Here is an 18,708-nt window from a genome sequence, read left to right as displayed (position 1 = left end):
ATAAGCTTTTACTTAGTTAACAATGGTCTATTTTTGATGCCATTAACAATTAGGGAAGACAATTAGACATTTTAATTTAAAATTACTTGATTTAATAATAAAAAGGGAGATGAAATTAAATATTAGAGATTACTCCCTCAGCTGATGCTGGTGAACTGTGTTTGTGAAGAATGGTTGATTTCTTGCTCAGGAGTCGACTACAAGGAGCAGATAGTTGTCTTTTAGAGATTGCATGCAACTGATTGGGTTTTAAAGCAAATAGTTTGAGTCGTAGCCTATGTGATGTCCTCTAAATTATGCAAGAGATCTCATCAATGACCATTTGTCAAATTCTGTATGAATCCACTAAAGCCTTTATAACTGATATAAGTAAGTGTAGTGTGTATTGGACCATTACCATTTAGACTTTACAGCTCATATTGACAAACTATTTTTTTAAAAGCCTTAGAAATCTTACCAAGCAATTCGCTAGAATTTAAAGCTTCATCCTTGCTAGAAAAACATGCCAGCTGAGCTATTTAGTTAGACGCTTAATGTAAGCATGCAGACATGGGTGGGTGAAATGTATAGTAGTTAGGGAAATTTTAACTATGTTGGAATGATAGGGATTTTGTGGCTCTTAAAAACTGAAGCAGATTAACTGAAAACCAGGTTCTATACCTCCAGTACTTAATTAGTTTAATTGTGTTTTATGAATTCTAGGAAATGCAACTAATAAAGAGTTAAATCAGTGTTAGGAAGGAGGGGGAGAGGGGGGTAATTCAAACACAGTAAGACAAAGTAAGACAAGTTACACATTTTTATTCAACTGAAAATCAGCAAGTTAAAAAAGTTTCAAAACATGGCTATTTTGAAAACTAAAGCACTGAAAACAAGATGAATAAAGTTTTTATAACAGGAAAATTGTTTTAATAGTCCTTATTTCTAGGTCAGTTGAATCAATAATGAAAATAAAAATATTGGCTAATCAGATTGAACTGTTAACACAAATTTTTCTTTTAATCAACTACGTTTTCATAGACTTGACATCAACAGCGAGTATACACATTCTAATTAGTTCATTTATTTAAAAACTAGTATCTTGAATAGAACTATTTATTCAGTGTAATTTTTTATCTGGATTCCTTCTCTCCCAAATAAGTCTATGTTTCTGTTTCATGTAGGCCTCTAAAGCACCTTTCCCGCTTCTCATATCACCATCTGAAATATTGAAGATGTCATTTTAAACTGACAGCAAGTGGCTAGACTAAAGATAAATTTATTTAAATGAATTACTACTTTTAGGAGAGAGATGGTTAAGTTAATGGATTATGTGCAGTGCAAGAATGACCTGTTGTAAGGTGTATGAAGTAGGAAGGGATTGAGATGTGTAGGTTGGGGATGAAGAGCACTACTGTGAATCTAGGAAGTAGTGTGCTTTTTTATGTTGGTATTAAATCTATTGTGGAAAACTATTTGTCTTCAAGTTAATGTATATGAATGCAAGGTAATAAACTTGATCGTCCATCATAACTCAAGTTGTAGTATTTGTAGTTGGAAAAAACAATAGCATCAATGTCATTGGTCAGAAGACATCACTTAAGTCATAGTCAGGAAATAGTACAGAGCTAAATGATGAATTATAAAAATAGTAACCAAAGCTAGTCAATAAAATCTTATAATAATGTAAAAAAACACTTTTCAAGCCTAAAATATATCAGAGATGCTGAATCCTTTCTTCTTCTTCTTAGTTCTTAATTTTTAGTGTTGGAAGGGATCGAGCCTTATCTGGCAGAGGGTTTGAACTCAAGACTTTTTCGACTTTATCAACCATGAGCTTTTGCCGACTTGACCACGCATCCATCACAATTAATTATACATGTCAACTGGTTATGCGCCATTGAGGCCATTGAATCCAATTTCAGCCTTCTTTTCTTTTTGGATTTGCTTCCATAGCCTTAGACTAACCAAGAACAAACTACAATGCAGCAGTTGTTTGATTTTAGAGTTGTCTCTCCTAGAAGAGTGGCTGTCCCCAGTTTACAAGCCTCATCTGCCCGAGGATTCGAACACAAGACTTTTCAGTTTAGCAACCATGAGCTTTACCTACCCGACCACGCCGACACCTACTGAATCCTTTCAACTTTTCTTTCTAGTAGCTCAAATGTTAAAATAGAGCTAGCAAGAACATGATTGGCACTGTAATTACACCTATAGACAATATGATTTTCAATCAAGCTGCAGCTATAGGCAATATGATTTTCAACTTAAATTAGACAGTTGAAGATCCAACATTCAAACTTAAGTCTTGTAACAAAACAAATTTAGCACCAAGAAAACTTACATTTGATGAACCAGTTAACAGCCGCCTGGTTATAATCTTCTTCAATCTGTTGACATTTGTTTTTTTTATCAGGACCTTCCCACGCATAGCATTCAATCTTTCTTTGCCTCAGAATCCTGACAATATCGCTGTCAACCATCCTGAAAATAAAACGTCCTTCAGGATAGCATAAACCCAGTGGGTAACCAACTGTACATGTAGATTCGCTTCCTTTATCAAATTGAAAATCTTTTTACTTTCTCATATACAGAGTATTGTAATCATGCAAAAAAAAAAAAAATTAAAATTGAGATTTAGACAATTTGACATTTACACCTCCCTGAGTTTAAAAAACTTAGTTCAGCAATTTTGTCTCTATGTCGGTGAATATAATAATTTGAGAGCAGTTTCAGTTATGTTGACAAAATTTCATAAACAAGTCTTACAATCAAATGTGTATTTTTTTTATCAACTGGCGAGCAATTTCTGGTAACAGTTAAGTGGTACATGTGCAACTTTTGTTTTCAAAAAAGTTAATTAATTGAATACCGTGTAAGTCAGATGGACTGAATTTGACACAAAAGTATTAAAATTTATATGCACATTTTTCTTTCGACTTTTTTCTGATCACTTTTAATTTCTGGGCAACATCTGATATCCAGAGATGGTAATTTACTCCAGTTCTGGTTTATAAAATACCCATTACTTGGCTATTGTTTCAAATAGATGGATAAAATTTAAAAAATAGATATAAGATCTTATATCTTAGATTCTGTCAAATTTTGAGTAACTTAATGCACCAGGAAGTGGAATTTTTTAATTTTATTTCATACTTTTAAAAGCAGCATCTTCTAGGAACTGTACGCCTTTATTATTTCTTAAAAAAAAGAAACATGCGGTTTTGCAACAAACTTCTATAATTCTATATTCTGATTGCGCTGGAAGTACTATCCCACCCTATTTGTTCATAAAAATATACACGAAAGTTTAGAGGAGATCACTCCCTCTTTATTTATTTATGGTTATCCCACATTAAACTTTACAAGCTATCATAATGTTTTTTAAATGGCTGATCTCTTCTACTAAAGTGGAACTTAAACACTAACGTAATCTTTTTACAACAATATATGTGTCAATGTTAGGTACAAATAAATTAGCTATCATTTTGTTGTACTGACTTGTCTCTCTGGAACTGCTGGTCAGCTTCATAGATGCAAACTGGATCTTCTTCATCACACTGGTCAACTGTTGGGACCCTATTGAAACGCCTGTGATAATACTTGGTTTGGTTCCTGCTCTGAATAGGTAACACCACCTTCTCTGCAAGATTGAAAACTTATGAATTCATACATACACATGTATATATATTATATGTATACATACATATACATATGTCTACATACATATACATATATGTCATTAGATAGATATAAATGACTGTAGGCCTATGTCTGTGTCTTCTATGCATCACTACACCATTCATACAATTCCATGAAACTTTGGAAGATTGTTAAATTTTGAAGGGGCTGCTCCCCAGCAGTAGTTCCCTAGGGTCCATTGATAGCGCTAACTGTAAAAGGATAATACTTGAATCAACAGCTCAAACTAGGTGAGGAAATCTTTAAGACACGTAACTATAAAAATAGTAAATAAAAATAGGGCCTATTTGTTTATTATTAAGTAACTTGTAAAATGTCTCCTAGCCAAATAACAGAAATGTCCTCTGACCATAAAAATGAGTGGTCCAGCTTTATGTTTTGTTTTCATGTTTTAGTTTCAACCTTCAGTTTCAGGCCGGCATAAGAGGGCTACACATAGGGTAAATTAAAAACATTACTAGTGTTTCTATTATTGTATGCCAGAAAAATATAGTGACTTATTCAACTTATTGGTTTTCTTTAGGAAATTAAAAAATTTTGAGAATGATTTGTGGCAGTCATGACATTAGCACTATGAAAATAAGTAAAAACACTCTCATTACAGTTTTTAAATTGTTTATATAACTTCTACACTTTCTACAAATACAACAATACAAAGTGTTAAAGATTGGTAGGTATTAGCCTTACATTAACAGCGTGGCTGAATATTTTCCCTGCTGACAAGATTATATGAACTCACAATGCCCCCAAGCACATGACACTTGTCATATTGTTATTGCTCAGTCTATGACCTAGGTTAAAGCTTTTGTAAGCACTGACTATGACCCCTCACAGTGATTCCGCAAGTATGTCTCGCATTTTCTTCTTGCAATTTCCCGTCTTGTCAGTTAGCAATTAACCAACAACTTATTATTAATCCCTGTCCATCAAGACAACACACAGGCCTAAACACAATTTAGATGACAAGAATAACCACTGAACCAGGTAGCCCTAATTGTTAGTAATAGTAATTTACTAATTGTAGAGTTAGAGCTATGCGCATCTGGTTAGAATCTGCATTATTAATATTATACTTTATACATTTTCTTCTTGCACATGTGAAAAACAAACCATTATAAGTGCATGAAACAAAGAAATGTCTCGAAAATTTGTCTCGCTGTTAGGTCTATAAGTATTTTTATGGTAAAACTCCATTTTAGCGTATTTTATTTCTCCGCTGCTTGTTTACCTCCAGTTGAGCGTATTTTATTATAACAACCGAAACAACCAAAACACACCAAAACACGATTCATTTATTTGTATTGTATTTTTGTTTTAACAAATTAATAAAAATGAATAAAAAAAATAAAGAGAGTGACTTTGTTTTAGATTTTGATAATTTAGTTTTGTTAAAACTTGAGAAAAATCCAAACTTAGAATATTGAATGTGCAATGTTCGTGTGTCAGAATTTTCATGGCAATGGGTGAAGTACGTAAACGTAGCTCACAATTGCAAGGCGGTTAAGTTTGTATTGTTACAAGTATCTCCCAGGCATGATACTATAAATAAACATTAATGAACTTACAATGATCCCAAAACTGAGGCCAACACAATTTCAAATAGCTATTGCCCGAGCTATGACGTATGCTGATAATTCAATGTCAATGTGAACTCACGGTGAACCCGCGACCGTGTAAGGATTTTTCTCCCGCTGACGATTATACGAGATTCGATATTTAATTGGAACAGTTCTAATGCTTTTTATGTTGGTTTTTTTATCTTTTCTAATTAAAAATCACATTCATTGAAAAAAATAAGTAGATCTAGTGTTTTCCTGACGTTTTTGTGTGTTTCGGTTGTGTTTATAATAAAATATGCTCAACTGGAGGTGAACGTGAAGCGCGGAATAAAATACGCTAAAATGGAGTTTTACCATTTTTATTATTTACTAGAGGACTAGGTACTAGATCTACATTTTACAAGCGATTCAGCTGCGTGAGCTGGTATGAGATGTCTCGAATTTTCTTCTCGCCTTTCGCGTTTCTCGTCTCCCAATTTACCAATACCCAGTTTTACCTCGTACAAAAGTCACTGGCCCGTCGAAAACTTTAAATAAAGCCATTGCAACATTCTGAAACTTGAAATTTCCACTATTTTGGGGTGATGCTGAATGATGCTCTTCTTCTTCGTGCCCCATTTCTTGTTTATGTCTAATCCAAGGTCAGTTATATGCCTTAGCTCACAGCAGTCTTGTTTAGGAAAGTTTATATACCGAAAACTATAACTAAAATATTAATCAACTGAAAACTATTATTATATTAGTAAAAAGCGGTTGCTTTTTTTCTTCATTATTTACAATAGTTTATACTTTATACCTAGATCTACATTGAAAATAAAGAGCCATAAAAAACTTAACAGTCATCCATAAATGATTTCACGAGATTTTAATCCCCCCCCCCCTTACCTCATATGTACAAGATCTCACATAATATCAAAACTTAAAATTTAAAAGAAGGTCGAATGTATTTGATAAATTATTAAGCATAGAAATGAAATCCAATCTAAAATTTTCCAAAATGATTGATTTATGTTTACACACCTCCTACCCCAATGTGTAAGGTTACATATCATCTACAAAGGCCACAACATCTCTCCGTATACAGTTGCTTAAAGTTGATATTCACTTTTTTTATTTGAAAACAACAGTTTAGTTTAAATTATATAATAAATTATGTTTTATCCAAACGTGTTATATGTTTATCTTGTGTGTTTATCTTTGTCTTGTCGACCTTTTGGGTATGTCTGACTTTTGTCATCAAGAAAGTAAAAATCCGTATATGTAAGCAGAGGCTTAGCGACCCTTCCCGGCGCCCGGGGACAAACTTTCAATTTGGCAACCCCCTCGGGAACAACCTTCCAATTTTTAATTTGTACCCCCCCCCCCCCCTCAAACTTTCAATTTGCACCCCCACCATATATTTTTTATATTTAATTTGCAAAACTGAAGCTAAAATGATATTTTAATTTGTTTTTTCCAACCCATTTTGGCGCCCCGTAAGGTCGGCGCCCGGGACATATGTACCCCCACCCCCTCGCTACGCCTCTGTACGTAAGTCTAGCACTTGGAGGGGGGTGCAGAATAGGCAGATAATAGTTGACGTGCACATTCTGCTAGAATAAAACAAATTAAGTGAGCGGTAAATTATAAGTCGAAATTTATGCCGTTTTTGCATTTTTATTGGGTCTCGATGTGCCTATTTTGAAAGAATTCGTACAGAAGTGGCGGAATTTTTGACCGGCAGTAATTACGACCAAGTAAGAACGAAGAACGCGAAAGCAAGTTACAAGCTTTTAATTTAAAAGAAAAGCGTACGTCGATATATTATGTATTAAATACCCTTCTACAGTGGAACCTCGACATACGAATGCCCCGACATACGAGATTGTGGTGGTAAGAGCTTTGATATTCAAGCAAAGTATGAGACAAGAGTAACCGGATTAGCTTGTTTAACAGTTCGAGGAAAAATCTCACCGCCATTTAATGACGATTACCTATAATTGTTATCCCAAACATTCTGAATGAGAGGAAAAAAATAAAACTTGGGCAGGTTTATTTTAAAAATAACGACCTGAGTGGAAAAGCAGGGTTGAGGAAAACCAAGTGAAAAAAAATCTTTAAAAACGTTTTAATGACAAGCTTTTATGTCAAAATTAATGTCAGATTGCATTGTCTTCGTGTCTTTACCCAAGTACCGATGTTGAAACGAATCTGTCAGTTAGAGGTGTCCGATATTTCGCTCGGGCGTTTCGATCTAGACAGACTGATGACTGACGACAGACAGAGGAAGCAAGTTAAATAAAAGTTTGTAAAAAGCAAAGATCAACAAATTTCGCGTGAACAAATATTATTTTATTCAGAAAGTACGTGGTATGCTACTCTTTACTGGTTAAAAAAAATCTATAATACATTTAACTAAATAAAATTAAGTTGCGTGTACGGTATTTAAAACTAGTTTTAAAATAATCTTCCGGGGAGGCTACACTTTTTAAAAAATCCATAAAAAAACGTTTAATAACAAGCTATTATATAAATTCGCACTAAAAATGAGAAGAAAAAAAGATTTAAAAAAAAAACATATAGATCTAATAATCAAACTATTATTCAAAAAACTAAAAAGAAAAGCGTGTGTCGCTTCTTAAATTCTAGTAAAGGTTATCAATACATAACATAGCAACCCTCGCTTTTCTTTCAGAACTTCAAACATTTTAAAACAATAGAGTTCCATGACTAAATACAATTGCGCACATATAATGGAGACGAAAATGTGCGTATGTCGATAGCGCGGTACATAGTATACTTTATGTAGGAAATTTTAATTAATTCTTTAAAACTTAATTAAGCATCTATTAAGTCAAACTTGTTGTCTTGAGCGACGTGCCAAGTTTAAGTAAAATTGGTTGGTTAGAAGTGGTCAAAATTTCGCTCGCCAGTTTCGATCCAAGGCGGACAACAAAAGACAGAGGACGCACGTTAAATAAAAGCTTGTAAAAAGTTAATTTATTATAGGGGCGTAGCGAGGGGGGAGCGGGGGGGGGGGGTGCGGACCGCACCGGGTGACACCTTTTAGGGGGTGGGTGACACCAAGGCAAGAAAATAGCAAAATATATAGAGAAAAAAAGGGCGGGAGGGGTGGAAAGTTTGAGGGGGGGGGATGCAAATCAAAAATTTGAAAGTTTGTCCCCGGGAAGGGTCGCTACGCCTCTGGGGGGTGACACCATTAAGTGCCACACCGGGTGACACCCGACCTCGCTACGCCACTGATTAATTATATCATAGGCCTAGATCTATATTATTTAAAAAAAAAAAAAAAAAAAAAAAAAACACGAACGAATGGGCTGAAAATTATTGGAATTGTATGCAAAAGGATTTTGGTCTTTTCGAAATATTTTGACACTGCTCGATTAAAATTTGTAGTTGAGTGCCTCGATTAATTGTGTATTATGCGATGTTTTGATAATATGATGAAAACCTTGAGACGATTAAATTTAGTTAGCCTAAATGTCACAACGGAGAGACTGGCTCTTGCTTAAAAATAAAAAGGCTAGAAAGATAACTGTTTTGGCCACAAATCCCCGAGTTATTCTAAAAGTTGATCTGGCCTCATTTACGTTTCCTGTTCCTTTTCCACGTTCGGCATCAAGATGGTAAGACGTGCTCTGAGTCTCTCTTACTTTGCTACACCTATCCATAGTCATCCCTTATTAATAATGTTCTTAACTTATCATACTTAATCAAAAAGACTGCTTTACACATCTATCACCATCATGCACTTTTTATTTTGTGTGTTAATTTAGTTTTTCTTATTAGTCTCATAGAAAGTTTTCTGCACCGAGACACGGTTCTAAGGGATTTCTTCCCAAGAAAAGAAGTACTCGTCACAGGGGAAAGGTAAAGGCTTTCCCCAAGGATGACAAGACTAAGCCCGTTCACCTAACAGCCTTTATTGGCTATAAAGCTGGCATGACCCACATTGTTCGTGAGGTTGACCGTCCTGGATCAAGTAAGGATTTTTTAACGCCATTCTGTAGTTTCCGCTTAACTTGCCTTAACTTGTGGGTCTTCCATTGTTACCAAGTTTGAGAGTTATTAAACTGACAATTTCTTTTTAGAGACCAACAAGAAAGAGGTCGTTGAGGCAGTAACCATCATTGAAGCTCCCCCAATGGTCTGCGTTGGAGTTGTTGGTTACATTGAAACCCCAACTGGACTTCGTACATTCAGAACTGTCTTTGCTGAACATCTAAGTGAAGAGTGCAGACGTCGATTTTATAAAAACTGGTAAAAATAAATTGCTATTGAAGTATGGTTATGTAGGCCTTTGTAGTGATGTTAAACTTTTATCTTGTTACTAATTAAATTGTTCTTTTTGTCAATCCTGTAACATCACACTCCTTTGCTCCTCTCAGCTATTGAGTGTCCACTTATGGTCACATCTTTGCTGATGAGCATAATGGTACAGATATTCAGGACTAATCTCCGCTCATGACTGCTATGCCAGTCATGATGAGATTTAAATTTTAGATATGCTGTTTGGTTATCATGCTGTTGGGAATAAGTCCTAGCACCCATTTGATGGTGAAAAAAATGTGGTACAAGGTAGGAAATCGTAACGCTATGGCTGTTGTTCCACTTGTGCATACAATTTTTCTTGGGCTGAACTATAATAGGCTTAATATAGATGAAAGCAAATAATACAACTGTGTCATTACAAATCAAACAGGTCCAGCTCTAAAAAGAAGGCTTTCACTCAGTATGCCAAAAAATGGGCTGATGAAACAGGCAAGAAAGAGATTGACACTGATTTGAAGAAAATCAAGAAATACTGCAAAGTTGTTCGTATTTTGGCCCATACTCAGGTAAGCCTCTTTTGTCTATAATTTTTTTTTTCCCCTATCATTTTATGTTCTGGAAATAACATACTTTCTTCTTTCGTTTTAATCAGACCAAATTGCTTCGCAAGCGTCAAAAGAAGGCTCACCTGATGGAGATCCAGCTAAATGGAGGCAGTGTTTCTCAGAAAGTAGATTGGGCTGTTAAGCATTTTGAAAAGCCTATTGAAGTGGGGTCTGTCTTTCATCAGGATGAACTCATCGACTGCATTGGAGTTACCAAGGGCCGTGGTGTTAAAGGTACTTAAACCTGCTAACAACTTGTCATTTGTTCAAGAATATATGATGAACATGGATCAGCATTTCTCGCCAGAAATGCTCTGAGAACTATTGAAGATTTTCACCATGTTGCCTTCCTTCTGATATTCAGTCTGTAATACTTAAACACTGCATGCTATGTTTCAATTATATATGCTAACTAATGGTTTTTGCTATAGGTGTTACATCCCGTTGGCACACAAAGAAGCTTCCCAGGAAGACTCACAAAGGTCTGCGTAAAGTTGCCTGTATTGGAGCTTGGCATCCTAGTAGAGTCCAGTACTCAGTGGCTAGGGCTGGTCAGAAAGGTTACCATCATCGTACTGAGATTAACAAGAAGGTAACTTGATTTTTGAAATAAGTCATTGTCTTGCTACTGATTTTACACTAGTTATTACCTGTTGCATCTTTATTTTCAGATCTATCGTATTGGTGCTGGTATTCACACTAAGGATGGCAAGGTCATTAAGAACAATGCTGCCACTGAATTTGACCCAACTGAAAAGACCATCACCCCCCTTGGTGGCTTCCCTCACTATGGTGATGTTAGAAATGACTACCTCATGATTCGTGGCTGTGTTGTAGGGCCTCGTAAAAGGGTTATCACCCTTAGAAAGGTACGGCAGTTTGTTAGTGTAACTTGCACATTTAGAAAATCATTTTAAAAGTGTTGATTGCGCAGTTGATTCACATTTTATTTTTTCAATTTCCAGTCATTGATGACTAGCTTCCGCCGCCGTCTTATGGAGAAAATTACCCTCAAGTTCATTGATACTTCTAGCAAGTGGGGACATGGTCGCTTCCAGACTGCAGAGGAGAAGCGTACTTTCATGGGTCCTCTTAAAAAGGAACTTATGCTGAAGGATAAAGAGGCTGTTTCTGCTTAATTATCATTAGCATGAATAAAACTTGAACTTCTTTATTTTGTTTTGTTAATATTTTGTTTTGTTTTTCTGTGAATGTTTTTTTTTTTAGTGTTTGTAAGGCTTTATGGAATTGGTTTCTGCTTTGTTCCTGCCTGTTAAAATGGATATCTCATTCTGAATGATGCATTTCATAGATGTCCATGTTTGAAGCCTTTTCTGTTAATTTGTCTGACACATCTAAAAGTGCAGCAAATATAAGTTTCAGAATTTAGTCAATAGTTTAAAATAGCACTATGGGAATGGCAAGTTGGGATATACTACCTATAGACCATTTTAAGTTCTTTAAAAATGTATAATTCTGCGAAATATTAGTACTTTCTCCATTTGTTTTTGAGAAATAGGAATTGCGCTTACTTTACTTAAAATAGGAATGAAGGCAGATCATTAGACTTAAGTGAAATTTTGAAAAACCATAGGTATGGTTACCGGAATCGTGGACAGGAGATACAAGATTGATATAATACATGTGAAATATCCACCTAGCTATAACGGTACTCAAATTATCTTGTTCAGACACACAATTACAAAACTTTCCGAATCAGGGAGGTTTAAAACGTAAAAAAGTACGATTTGTACTTGTTTCTCCCGAAGCATAGTGGGGTGGAGGGGTGAACTTGTTATAAAGTATTGGTAATACTAATAGAGACATAAATTAAAAAAATAAAATCGCTAACAGGACAAATACAGCAGCATCTATAGCTCTGAGCAGTGCTGTCTGCTCCGACCTACTCGTACAGTTTTGTCCTTAGATTATTGACTTTGACACCCAGGTTACGGAATAATGATTATGCGAAGGTTGTTTTTTTTTTTCCTCCAGCAGAGATAAAAATAGTCCTTAGTTAGGCGTCGATTTTCTTTTCTTTTGGTTACTTAGGGGTCACCCATTAATGACGTCACGTTTTTTTGACGAGTATTACACCCTCTCCTCTGTCACACATCGTCACAAAAAAATCTGAACCCCCCCACCCCTAAAATGACGTCACACCTCAGCCTACCCCCCCCCCCCCCTCAAAATTGCAGTTGAATTTCTTATAATACGATATTTTTTTAAAATCCTGTCTGAACTGTCAACATAGAGTATTTTAAACCCTATAAATCACAATTTATTAAAAGTTTTCTAAAACGCGAAATGACGACTAAAACACACCAGTGTTTCTTCCAGACTTTTTTTCTCCGGGGGGGGGGGGGGCACTTGAAATTTGGTAGGCTTTCTTCGGGGGGGGGGGCGGACACTGTTAAAAGTATATATTTTCTATATAAATTATATAAATTTCGTTCGGGGGGGGGGGGGGCGGTAGAATTTTAAGCCCCCCCCCCCCCCCCCCCCCCCCGAAGAGATGCCTGGAAGAAACTCTGAAACACCCCCCTCCTCACATACCGACACAAAATTACGGACACGGACTTCCTCCCTCCCCCCCCCCCCATATTTTTCGTATTTATTATTGGGAATACTCAGTAAGATCGGGAAATCCCCTTTGAAAAAATTTCCCAAGAATTTTAAATGTATACTTGTATACATCTTTGAGGTGGTTGGAAAACACTTTTCTACAATTTAAATAATATATTATAAAGGTTTGGTCTATTGGTACGTAACTATTAACATAACAACAATTATTATTATTATTTTAACGTAATGTGTGTCTACCTTAATATTTTTAAAGATAATTCATTCAACTCGATTACGATAATTCTATTTTCGATATGAATTAAATGTTCAATTTTTAACTATTATTTTTATAAGCATTAACTATGATTCCTATTTAAGAAAAAAAAATTAAAACCTTCATGTAAATGTAATGTTTATCTCTAAACCTTCATGTGAATGGATTGTTTATCTCAATTCACGATGAAGGTTACAATCGTTATCACTGATACCCTAACACCAACACGCCCGTCCAGTCCAAGACCTAACACCTACTGTACCCAACTGTCCAGGACCTAACACATACTGTACCCAACTGTCCAGGACCTAACATCTACTGTACCCAACTGTCCAAGATCTAACATCTACTGTACCCAACTGTCTAGGACCTAACACCTACCCAGTAGCGTAGCGAGGGGGGGGGGGCGGGGGGGGGACGACATATGTCCCCGGGCGCCGACCTTAGGGGGGGCGCCAAATTGAAAGTTTGAGGGGGGGGGTGCAAATGAAAAGTTCGAGGGGGGGGTGCAAATCGAAAATTTGCTCTCGAGGGGGCGCCAAATTGGAAGTATGTCCCCGGGCGCCGGGAAGGGTCGCTACGCCTCTGCACCTACCTGTAACCCACCTGTTCACGACCTAACAACTACTGTACCCAACTGTCTAGGACCTAACACCTACCTGTGTCCAACCTGTCCAGGACCTAACACCTACCTGTGTCCAACCTGTCCAGGACCTAACACCTACCTGTGTCCAACCTGTCCAGAACCTAACATCTACATGTATCCAACCTGTTCAGGACCTAACAACTACTGTACCCAGCTGTCCAGGACCTAACACCTACCTGTGTCCAACCTGTCCAGGACCTAACACCTACCTGTATCCAACCTGTCCAGGACCTAACAACTACTGTACCCAACTGTCCAGGACCTAACACCTACCTGTGTCCAACCTGTCCAGGACCTAACACCTACCTGTACAGACCTGTCCAGGACCTAACACCTACCTGTATCCACCTGTTCACGACCTAACAACTACTGTACCCAACTGTCTAGGACCTAACACCTACCTGTACCCACCTGTCCAGGACCTAACACCCACCTGTACCCACCTGTTCACGACCTAACAACTACTGTACCCAACTGTCTAGGACCTAACACCTACCTGTACCCACCTGTCCAGGACCTAACATCTACCTGTAAACCACCTGTTCACGACCTAACAACTACTGTACCCAACTGTCTAGGACCTAACACCTACCTGTATCCAACCTGTCCAGAACCTAACACCTACCTGTACAGACCTGTCCAGGACCTAACACCTACCTGTACCTACATGTCCAGGACCTAACACCTACCTGTACCCACCTGTACAGGACCTAACGCCTACCTGTACAGACCTGTCCAGGACCTAACACCTACCTGTACCCACCTGTTCACGACCTAACACCTACTGTACCCAACTGTCTAGGACCTAACACCTACCTGTAACCCACCTGTTCACGACCTAACAACTACTGTACTCAACTGTCTAGGACCTAACACCTACCTGTATCCAACCTGTCCAGGACCTAACACCTACCTGTGTCTAACCTGTCCAGAACCTAACACCTACCTGTACCCACCTGTCCAGGACCTAACACCTACCCGTACATACCTGTCCAGGACCTAACACCTACATGTATCCAACCTGTCCAGGACCTAACACCTACCTGTACCCACCTGTTCACGACCTAACAACTACCTGTCCCCACCTGTCCAGGACCTAACACCTACCTGTACCCACCTGTTCACGACCTAACAACTACTGTACCCAACTGTCTAGGACCTAACACCTACCTGTACATACCTGTCCAGGACCTAACACCTACCTGTACCCACCTGTCTAGGACCTAACACCTACCTGTACCCACCTGTCTAGGACCTAACACCTACCTGTATCCAACCTGTCCAGGACCTAACACCTACCTGTATCCACCTGTCCAGGACCTAACACCTACTGTACCCAACTGTCTAGGGCCTAACACCTACCTGTACTTACATGTCCAGGACCTAACACCTACCTGTACCCACCTGTCCAGAACCTAACACCTACCTGTATCCAACCTGTCCAGGACCTAACACCTACATGTGCCCACCTGTCCAGGACCTAACACCTACCTGTATCCACCTGTCCAGGACCTAACACCTACTGTACCCACCTGTCCAGGACCTAACACCTACCTGTACTTACATGTCCAGGACCTAACACCTACCTGTACTTACATGTCCAGAACCTAACACCTACCTGTATCCAACCTGTCCAGAACCTAACACCTACTGTACCCACCTGTCCAGGACCTAACACCTACCTGTACTTACATGTCCAGGACCTAACACCTACCTGTACTTACATGTCCAGAACCTAACACCTACCTGTATCCAACCTGTCCAGGACCTAACACCTACCTGTACATACCTGTCCAGGACCTAACACCTACATGTACCCACCTGTCCAGGACCTAACACCTACCTGTGTCCAACCTGTCCAGGACCTAACACCTACCTGTATCCAACTGTCTAGGACCTAACACCTACCTGTATCCAACCTGTCCAGGACCTAACACCTACCTGTATCCAACTGTCCAGGACCTAACACCTACCTGTACCTACCTGTCCAGGACCTAACACCTACCTGTACCTAACTATCCAGGACCTAACACCTTAGCTTACTTGTCTTCGTATCAAGTCTGAAAAAGTTTTTTATTACTTTTAGCTAACGAGTCGTGACGTACATCTCTATAAAATCCTTCGACGTGTTTTCAATATCCCCTAATCACAATCCAAGGTACCGGCACTACCGTTTCTCCTGCCCAAAAGAACCAGCACTAAGATTAAGATGGCGTCAAAACTTAAAACCGATTTGACGAAAGCTGCATTGAACAACGACGTCACAGCTGTACAGAGACTACTGGACAGGGGAGATGATGTGAACGCTGAAGACAATGGATGGACGCCCCTGTTGGTTGCTGTAAAAAACGCCAACGTAGCTGTCGTCCGGCTTCTCTTGCAGGCTGGAGCAGACGTCAACTGGACTAACAGAAAAGGACAAAGCGCATTGCTGTTTGCAGTGCACAACGTGGACCTTGAGGTTGTAGAGCTTCTCCTGCAGTGTCAAGCTGACGTAGACCAGGCGCATGTCGGAGATGGCACCACAGCACTTTACTTCGCTGCCAGATCGGGTTCCGCCAGTCTTGTGCGCATGCTCATAAGGGCTGGCGCGAATGTTAATCTGGCAAACAGCGAAGGCGTCACTGCCTTGATGAAAGCATCGGATCGAGGATATTACGACACTGTGCGTCTGCTACTTAATGAAAAAGCTGATGTCAAGCTCGTGAGCCGCCAAGGATGGGACGCATTAATGTACGCTTCGTGCGAAGGTCATGGGAAAATTCTAGAACTTTTGCTGAAAAATTGCGATAGTATCAACAAAGAGGCTCTATTTATAGCCTCCCAAAACGGTCGCACGGAATGTGTGAAGCTGCTGCTGAAATATGGATACGGTGTCAATGTAGCTAACGATGAAGGCAACACGGCCTTGATGTATGCAGCGTATGCTGGCCATGAAGCTATAGCGGAAACTTTGTTGAAACAAAGGGACATTAACGTAAACCAGCAGGATGGTAACGGTTGGACGGCCTTACATTATGCATCGAAGCAAGGCAAGGCAAACGTTGTTCAACAGCTGGTCAAGCGTAACGCTGACGTCAACCTTCACAGCACTAAGGGGGTGTCAGTTCTCATGATGGCGTCATTGAGTAACGCGCCTGGCGCTCTCCAAACTCTGAATCTGCTGCTTCAGTCTCACGCAGACGTCAACTATGTTTCTCCGGACGGCTGGAGTGCATTGGGTGCGGCGTCGTTCAGTGGGCGGCACCAGGCGGTCGAATGTCTGCTGCAACACAGTGCCACGGACATCTCCAGGTCTCTCATGCTGGCAGTAGGTCAAGGTCACAACACAATCGCGGACACTTTAATCACATCCGGTGCCAACGTCAACTTTACAGACGAATCTGGCACAGACCCTCTGATGGTCGCAGCCAGGGCCAACAATGTGGCAGCCGTTCAGAAATTAATACAACTTGGTGCCGACGTCACTAAAGTCAACATCGAAGGCCGCAATGCATTTATGGAAGCAAAGCACTACGGGAGTTCAGAGGTCGCGACCTATCTTGACCCAAACCACACAGCTCCTGTTGTTGCAGGAGGCAACAGGTACCATAATAACCAGGTGATTATCAATCCAGTATACAATCTGTCTGTAGTTATTCAGGCTCCACATTTAAAAAATTTGTCTGTGAAAGGCCCGGCTGTCAGCGTTGAAGCTGAGACTGTCGAAAACTTCGCACTAAACGGCTCGATTCACGTCAATGGAGGCGATGAGGACAACGATGATTAAAATAAAAAATTCATATAAAAACGTTTTAATAACAAGCTTTTATGTAATAATGCACTAAAAAGTAGAAAATAAATTATACACTACTATTTAAATAAATATAAAGAAAAGCGTGGGTCACTTTAGTACCTATTGGATACCTTTGCTAATATTTGGGAAGAGACCCACGCTTTTCTTTATAGTTATTTAAATAGTAGTGTATAATTTATTTTCTACTTTTTAGTGCATTATTACATAAAAGCTTGTAATTAAAACGGTTTTAATGAATTTTTGTATTTTCTACTTTTTAGTGCATTATTACATAAAAGCTTGTTATTAAAACGTTTTTTTCTGAATTTTTTTTTAGTACTTTACATGTTTTTATTTACAATAGAGTTACATGACTAAAAACCATTGCGCAGCTATTGAACGTGATGACGCGCTTTTGTCGTGATGACTCGTGTGGATAGAACTGTCTACTAATTTGGTCAAAATTTTAATTAGTTCATAAAAAATTAATCAGGCGACCAATTAAGTCAAATTGAATATCATGATGCATTGTCTTCATGTCTTGACCCTCGTACCAATTACGAACCATATCTGTCAGTTAAAAGTGCCTGCAATTTCGCTCGGGCGTTTCGATCAATGACAGACAGACAGATAGATTGACTGACTAAATAAAAGCTTGTAAAAATAGTTAAACTATCTTAAAAAATCTGCGTTTATTATACACGTCATAGAAGAAATGTGTACAAATTTTAGAAATATTTGAAGTGTTGATCAGTTATCTTTCAAAAGATACAATAAAGAGAGAGGTTTTAAATGATGTGTTTGTTGGTTCTCAGTCGTGTGTGTTAATTGTGTTTAATAGACGGGAGAACCGACATATATATATATATATATATATATATATATATATATATATATATATATATATATATATATATATATATATATATATATATATATATATATATATATGTATATATATATATATGTATATATATATATATATATATATATATATATATATATATATATATATGTATATATATATATATATATATATATATATATATATATATATATATATATATATATATATATATATATATAAATGGACATCCATCAATACAGACCACATCAATAATCAGATAGTCTAATCACTTAATTTAGGACTATTTTACCTATACACCACTATTATCATGTAAACATGTTTGATGGATTAAATTGTTGTTCAATAAAACGTTGGTAAGTAATAATGAAAGATAAACTCTGGACCGTGAGAGATAATTTTTTTATCGATTGTTATCTGTGTATGTAGAGCCTCTAATGAGAAATGTGCAATGGGTTGTTAAATA

At 38.0% G+C, this 18,708-nt stretch overlaps 3 protein-coding genes across 4 annotated transcripts; 2 read left to right on the top strand and 1 right to left on the bottom strand.

The window, feature by feature from the left end:
* Window positions 1-785: 785 nt before the first annotated feature.
* LOC131949676 (NADH dehydrogenase [ubiquinone] 1 beta subcomplex subunit 10) lies at window positions 786-5,929 on the bottom strand. Its single transcript, XM_059311536.1, has 4 exons — window positions 5,738-5,929; window positions 3,481-3,622; window positions 2,324-2,463; window positions 786-1,200 (listed from the first exon to the last, which is right to left on the bottom strand). The coding sequence occupies exons 1-4, from the start codon at window positions 5,856-5,858 to the stop codon at window positions 1,100-1,102; spliced, it is 504 nt and encodes a 167-aa protein (XP_059167519.1). The 5' UTR covers window positions 5,859-5,929; the 3' UTR covers window positions 786-1,099.
* A 2,857-nt stretch (window positions 5,930-8,786) lies between these two features.
* LOC131949668 (large ribosomal subunit protein uL3) lies at window positions 8,787-11,286 on the top strand. Its single transcript, XM_059311527.1, has 8 exons — window positions 8,787-8,866; window positions 9,030-9,222; window positions 9,332-9,500; window positions 9,943-10,078; window positions 10,165-10,351; window positions 10,549-10,709; window positions 10,789-10,986; window positions 11,083-11,286. The coding sequence occupies exons 1-8, from the start codon at window positions 8,864-8,866 to the stop codon at window positions 11,254-11,256; spliced, it is 1,221 nt and encodes a 406-aa protein (XP_059167510.1). The 5' UTR covers window positions 8,787-8,863; the 3' UTR covers window positions 11,257-11,286.
* A 1,501-nt stretch (window positions 11,287-12,787) lies between these two features.
* On the top strand, window positions 12,788-17,530 carry LOC131949658 (ankyrin repeat domain-containing protein 50). Of its 2 annotated transcripts, none has more exons than XM_059311507.1 (2): window positions 12,788-12,880; window positions 15,689-17,530. In XM_059311507.1, the coding sequence occupies exon 2, from the start codon at window positions 15,812-15,814 to the stop codon at window positions 17,369-17,371; it is 1,560 nt and encodes a 519-aa protein (XP_059167490.1). In that variant the 5' UTR covers window positions 12,788-12,880; window positions 15,689-15,811; the 3' UTR covers window positions 17,372-17,530. The 2 variants fall into 2 exon arrangements, with proteins under 2 accessions (XP_059167490.1, XP_059167491.1); XM_059311508.1 differs by having other exon boundaries at window positions 12,810-12,867.
* Window positions 17,531-18,708: the final 1,178 nt, after the last annotated feature.

Source organism: Physella acuta, unplaced genomic scaffold (assembly GCF_028476545.2).
Source record: "Physella acuta isolate Inbredline_101_S28 unplaced genomic scaffold, ASM2847654v3 ptg000709l, whole genome shotgun sequence".
NCBI classification, from domain to species: Eukaryota; Metazoa; Mollusca; class Gastropoda; family Physidae; genus Physella; species Physella acuta.
The sequence above is the reverse complement of the archived record's forward strand: the minus strand, read 5'-3'. Positions and strand labels throughout refer to the sequence as shown.

Bases quoted from the DNA above. Each gene is read 5' to 3' on its own strand.
- LOC131949676 (XM_059311536.1), bottom strand. From the start codon at position 5,858: ATGGGGCACGAAGAAGAAGAGCATCATTCAGCATCACCCCAAAATAGT. The intron at 2,464-3,480 runs GTCAGTACAACA...TTTTATTTTCAG, and splicing joins CAGCAGTTCCAGAGAGACAA to GATGGTTGACAGCGATATTG. The intron at 1,201-2,323 runs GTAAGTTTTCTT...TCAATATTTCAG, and splicing joins TGTTAACTGGTTCATCAAAT to ATGGTGATATGAGAAGCGGG.
- LOC131949668 (XM_059311527.1), top strand. The intron at 10,352-10,548 runs GTACTTAAACCT...TTTTTGCTATAG, and splicing joins CAAGGGCCGTGGTGTTAAAG to GTGTTACATCCCGTTGGCAC. The intron at 10,710-10,788 runs GTAACTTGATTT...CTTTATTTTCAG, and splicing joins GTACTGAGATTAACAAGAAG to ATCTATCGTATTGGTGCTGG.
- LOC131949658 (XM_059311507.1), top strand. From the start codon at position 15,812: ATGGCGTCAAAACTTAAAACCGATTTGACGAAAGCTGCATTGAACAAC.